We start from the raw sequence: 6,686 nt of genomic DNA, 5'->3' as shown, positions 1-6,686 counted from the left end.
CCTCCACACTACCAGTGTTTTTCTTTTAGAATATGCCAATTCTCTGAAGTGAGGATTGAGCAGGAATAGTAGATGGAGCTAGCTGTGCCAATATAGATGGCACAATACTATAAATTGAGAGTAGTCACAGACTGATGGGCTGATCATGAAAATATTTTTAGCAATGCTTATAGGGCAGAAAAAGATCAAGATAGGTTTGTGTAAGAGGAGGTCACTTCCTGTTGGAAATAAATTTTTAGTGTAAGAAAAATGTTAACTTTCATATTATAACTAATATTTTGTGTATCTTCTCAAAATTTGGCAAGCTTTCAATAAATATTACAAGTCTCATTGTACACAAAAAAACAGGTTTTTTTAATTAAGTATTTTTACTAAACATTTGACTATGAATGCATGGAGTAAGAGTATTGACTGCTCTAAGTGCAAAGTTATTTTTATGTTCAAATTAAAAATGCTTTTTTTTTCTGGGAAAACACGTTCCATAACTCCTATATTTTCTACAACCTTTTCCAGTTGTTACTCCATCTCGCCCCATGACCATCCCAATCAAATACTCAGTCTCTGCCCTAGTTGGCAGTAAAGCATTTGATGATATTAGTACTATATGTACAATAAATTACTTAAGTAAAACCATTTGATCATATCAAAAGAACCAATTATCATGTAATGTCTTATTTATTTTTGTTGCCCATTCATTAAAAGGAACCAACCAGTATGCCATTATGACACGTTCTGACAGAAAAAAAAGCACTGAAAATTGTCACATTTCATTTATGTTATCTCTAAAGCCTCCTAAATATAAATCAAGCTTTTCTTTTCTGTAAAACTTTATGTTGTATGTGTTATTTTCTGTACCCTAACCGACCAATTTAACTGACCTCATAACAACCAAAAAAACTGAAATAAATCAAAATTACTCTTTTCCTTTCTAGAATGACTGCAAATTGTAACAGGAAACTACAATTGTTTATCCTAAAAAGCTTAAGAGTGTAACAGTATACATCTGTTTATACTTATTTTAATGTACTTTGACTCATTTCTAACTAATAATCCCACCACACAAAGTAAATTACTTAGCAAATTCATAGCTGAAATTACCATATTGAATTATGTAATGCACAAGCTGTTCATGAGCAGACCTTGTGAATAATTATTATTATTTTTCATTATCTAACCTTATTTGACCTAAGAAGTTTCTAATTTTTACATTTTAGTTACTTTTATAATTATAAATAAAGAATATATATATAAGAAATATGGTACTTACCTATGTCCTCTTGTTCTTTTCCTTTCAACTTTCGATGAAAGTTAAGCCTACGTTTTTATACTGATGGTACTAGTACACTAAATAATTTTTACTTTAATAATACACCTAAGAACACATAGTAATAACCTGCACAAAGCAATGTTTTATAACTATCATAATATATCTGGCTTTCTAACTATGTGATAAGAGCCTTTAAAAATTTAGCTAAGCTTGTCAACGTGAACACCATGAGAGAAATGTTCATACAAAATGATGTATAACATGTCATTTGATAGATTAAAAGTTTGTCTTTTTGTTGGTTACAAATAATATAGTACAAAACATCAGAGAGAACTACTTGCAATTTGTGAAAGAGAGGAGGTGGCAAATGAGTCTGATTTTTTAGGTTATGGCTCCATAAACATATAAGACTGAAGGCTATGAAATTTTTTTTTGCATTAGTAATATCTATATTATAATGAGTAACTTACATTAAATTCCATACTTCTCAGAGGGGTGATAAATAAGTTAGAGAAGAGGGAAGACCTAGAAAACAAATGTCACAATTCTCATACAATGGGAGATTGAAAATTTCTAAAACATTTTTCCTTATAAAATTAAAACTTGTATAATATTAAAACTTGATTTATTAACTACATTTTGATGTCAAGTTTATTTGTCTTACAATGATAATAAAGTAGTTTAATTAAATTTTGAATGTAACTGTATAAGGCTGTAACACGAGTTTTGTGATTCCTATTACCATTAAATTTACTATTCCTGTCCTTGTTATTGCAAAGCTACTAAAACTATCTGCCACTGTACCAATTTTGAACTGCTGACTAGAGGTAAAGCAACTGGCTGGTAGCACCCACTGTCAACTCTCTTTGGCTACTTAAGTAATAAATAAAGTGTAAATTTATTGTTTTGGTGTTTTTTTTCACACTGTGTTATGTTTCTAACTTACAATTGCATAACTATCATGTTGTATAAGCATGGGCAGATCTAGGGAGGGGCCCAAGTGGTCTAAACATCCATATTTGTCAGCAATTAATAATTGTAGTAAAGTGAAGGGATCCATGGGGGCAAACCTCCATACATTTTTTTCAGAAAGTAATAGTTATGTTATTTAATGTTGTATTTGAATAGGCGTGGATTTAAAGGAGGGTCAAAGGGAGTTGAAACCCCATCCATTTTAGCTTTTTTTGTTTACTCACAGTTATAATTGTATCATTTAATTTTGTATAAGTAGTTTCAGATCTAGGAAGGGAGGGTTTTAACTCTCCCCTCCATTTTTTTTCCCACAAATTAATTAGAAAACAACCAATAGTATCAGAAAGAAATATTAGATGTTAGTGTTTATTTGATTGGTCTGTTAATTACCTTTATTTGATTTTTTTGTTAATTTAGCATATCTGGAGTCTGTAACTGATTATTCCTAAATGAATACGAATGTCAATTAAATGTTTCCTTGATAAATTTTATGGCCTTGGCTTTTTCCGGGAATTAACAATGTGCATGCATTCTAGACTCTATAGAGATTTGTTTTCATCAAAGTTAACATTATTTTTCAGAATTTATAGTGCATGCTGGAGGGGTTTAGACATTTTGGTAATAAAGTTAGAAAAAAAAAGTCCTCTACTCTCCAGATGATAATAAAAAACCTTTTATTTCAACCAAAATTTTGACATAACTAGTTACAGTTATTATTGCTTAGGTCACCTGTAGCTGTTATAACATATATTTAGTATAAAATCGATTTTTCATTGTTTGAAAATTATAATGCTCATGAGAAAGATGTTTTCGTATTATTTATGTCCAAAATAAGTGAAAATGCAAGTGCTATGACTGTATAAGGGACAACTTAAAAAAAGTTGAAAAAGATATCATGTTTACAAGCATTAAGATATGAATATAGGTGTAGACATTGTTTTTCTTTCAAAATGTAATTAAAAATATTTAATTTTAATGAAAAGATATGAAATGTTTGTCTTTAACTGTTTTTACTTTCATATTGATCACGTTACTAGAAATAAAGATATAAGTTTTGAAATCATTAGATTACAACCCATGTGAGCTAGTCATAATAGGCTTTGTAATTAATCTTATAACTAAAGTTACCAGTTATGCATAGTTATAAATAAAAAACCATGAAAGTAATGTACATTTATCAGTAGTACTAGTAGTCTAATTGCCCCCCCCCCCAAAAAAAAAGAAGAAAGAAGGAAAGAAGAAAAAAAAACATCCTCAGTTACCCCTATTTTGAAGTTACAGTTTCCCAAAGTATAGATTTTTAACAATGTTTAATTTGAAACAGTCATGAATCATATGTTTGAAAAATTCTTAACATAAGTACTATGAAAAATAATTGCATTTCCAGCAATGAAAGAAGTATTTACCTGACTTGCACACGATGTAGACTTATAACTGAAGCTATTCCTTTTTTTTAAATATTTTATTTTTGATATTTGTAGGGTGATAAAGTTTATTAATGTTATATAAAAATTTGTTGCTTGAAAATGTCACAAAGTAATGTTTTTTTTTTTTCATCAACAAAAATTCAGCAGTTTTAGTGTTATAGTCTTGTGGAAATTTGTTGGAAGAAACCCATAGAATGCTATCAGTCATATTATTTTCTGATTGTTGCAGGTTTTGTACTACTACCCACGTATGATACATTTTTGTGTACAACAATTTAGGATGAACAGAATAACTTACTCCTACATTATTGCACCTGAAGACAAGGTTTTCTCTAGTTTTTCATATATTTTTGCCATAAATTTTTAAAGTAACTGTAACTCAAGAATATTTTGAGATTGATATTTTGTCATATTCTGTCATTTACTTATTGTATTTCGTAAAGAAAAATTTTAATATTTTCGTTTCTAAACAGCTGTAAAGAGTTTTACCTGTAAACAAAATGACCTACTTGTCAATTTCTTTTTAGAATTTTTTTACCATCCCAAAGAATAACTTTATTTTTCTAAGAACTAACACCACGTGAGAATGTATTATCCATTTCTTAATTTTCAAACATTTCCCCTAGTTTTTTATAGAGGCCTTGGTTGAAGCCTTGCTGTAGTGCCACATAAAGTAGTTTAATGATTTATAGTAAAACACAGTTTTGAGAACATTTATTAAGAAAGTTTAAATATGATTGGATATAGCATAGAATTAGACTATCATGTGTTAATAAAGTAAAGATATAGGTTTTTATAGCTCTGTAAACTTTCTTTTCTGTTCCCTTTGTTGTGAATTTGAAAGTATTTGGGTATAAAATTTTATCTGTTTGAAAGCTACAGCAATTTTCTTCAAAGAGAAGACATAAGATAAGGTAGATAAGCTTATACAGTTTAAAGATGGGTTGGATGGATAACAAAGAAAACTTTTATTAAAATTTTAGCACAGTAATGAATGTACAGTGTTTGGAAAGGTTTTGTCATCATCAGGTTTAAGTAGTTTACCTATATGTATATGTAGTATGAAGCAAAGAAGTTGCATAATTGACAATTGCTGAAGGCATAATAAAGGTATTTTGTTGATCTTTGGCTCTTTGTTTAAAATTACTGTTTTATTAAGTTCCAGTGTTTGTAAACATGAGGATTTTTAATATGTTCACCAAATAAAAAGTTGTCATCAAATTATATAAGTTTACTGTTTAGTGAATATGGTAGGTGATTACAAAATATTGTGATCTCAAATCTTTATTAAATATTGTTTTTAATAAGGTTATCCTGTTCAAATAACATGCATAAATAAATTGTTTAACTGGCTACTTAATTACTTGTAATTGTGACATGTTTTAAATAAAAATAATATTACCCTTATTGTGAGAGTAAAACAGGTTTTATATATTTAAGTATAACTTTTGATTTAGAGAGGATCAATGTGGGATTAATGAACATAAAACTTGTTGGAAAATAGTTTTTTTGACAAACAAATGTGCAAATGGCAACCTTCAGAAGAGGTCTATCATGTGAAATTAAGGTTAATTTGAAAATTAGCTAAAAAAATCAAAACAAATCAAAGTAAAAGAAAAAATGAAAATAATACCATGTCAGAATAATGCAGTGGTTGAAAAAATTAAGGAATAAGCACATACTTTTTTTTTCTTGTATTGATTGTAGAGGGTGTGGTACTAATGGATTAATCGAGTGAAATTGATCAGTTCAAAGAGTCAGTTATTACTTTCCACAAAGCAGAGTATACAATTAGCATCTAATGAGGTTATTAGGAATTTAATAGTACAAGAAAGAAGGAAGAGGAACATTATATAAATATGTATGTCCTTTATACAATTATTGCTTCCTTGACAAGTATTCTCAGCTAGTGGTGATAAGTACAAACAGTCAATGCTCAGATCCTGATTTGTTCTTGAACAGAACTACTTATATGTGAAAATTATAAACTTATTAAACATTTTGTTTAATAATATAGTGTATGCTTTTCATTGAATATTTGAAATTTTTGGTGATTAGGTATATTGATGTGAAGGGCTACATTGAGTTTTTGTTGGTGGGGGGAATGAACTCAATGAGCCAAATGGCCTTCAATTACATTGCTCAATATGTTCTGCTACTTCATGTTATATTTCTGTTATGTTTGTCACTTAAACTTTGAGGAACTTACTTGTTTTTGTTATTAGCTTTGCTACAAAGAGATGCATTTAGATATTTCATTGAACCTAGCTCTCATGTTATGTATTTCTTATTATTTGACTACAGACTCCATGGAAAATTGGGATGAAGCTAAACTAAAAGAAGTTGTTGAGAAGAAACATGGGGAAGCTGATAAGAAGAAACCCCCCACTAATATAGTAAGATCAAATACATATTACTCAACAGAAAATCAAGTTTTTTCTAACTTGTTTACTGTGCCAGTTGGAAGCAAAATACATTAGATGATACAAGACTTCCATTTAATGTTGTTTTTAACCATCAAACATAAATACATTTTCACCTTTTAAAGACTTTAAAAGCCCCATAATAAACTTTACAGCCATACATGTATATATCATATCTAAATTCATAACTCCAAAATGTAATTTGTTTGGTTTATTTTCTCAGTACACATCAGTGTTGTTAAACTTGGAATGTGGTGAAACTTTTCATAGTTACCATGAAACATTCAACTATTTTAAAAGTCACTGATGGCTTTCTAATAATGTGTAAAGGTTAAAAACAAACTTATTTGTGAGCTTTCTGATGTTTTAGTTGTTAAAATTTGTGTACTCCAGTTGGTAACAGAACATCTTGTTTTGTCGTAAATTTAATATCTGTTTATTTTAGTAACCTGACTATATTCATGAAGCATTCTCTTCGAGACTGACTTATCAAAGAAATATCATTTTATCATAAAACGTTTTGGGACAACATGGACCTATTGGTCCATCTCGGGTGTTCCATCCTCTAAACTAATTAAAATGATTTTTATAAAAATC

The 6,686-nt window shown here is 29.0% G+C and overlaps 1 protein-coding gene across 1 annotated transcript in view; it reads left to right on the top strand.

The window, feature by feature from the left end:
• Nucleotides 1-6,686, top strand: part of LOC106460414 (zinc finger CCCH domain-containing protein 15-like) — a 49,447-nt gene that overhangs the window by 15,629 nt on the left and 27,132 nt on the right. The window contains exon 5 of the mRNA XM_013920108.2: nucleotides 5,971-6,062. Coding sequence (XP_013775562.1) covers nucleotides 5,971-6,062 — 92 coding nt within the window. The remainder of the gene's footprint in view (nucleotides 1-5,970; nucleotides 6,063-6,686) is intronic.

This window comes from Limulus polyphemus, unplaced genomic scaffold (genome assembly GCF_000517525.1).
Source record: "Limulus polyphemus unplaced genomic scaffold, Limulus_polyphemus-2.1.2 Scaffold766, whole genome shotgun sequence".
In the NCBI taxonomy this organism is placed as follows: Eukaryota; Metazoa; Arthropoda; class Merostomata; order Xiphosura; family Limulidae; genus Limulus; species Limulus polyphemus.
This window is presented reverse-complemented; position numbering and strand designations above follow the sequence as displayed.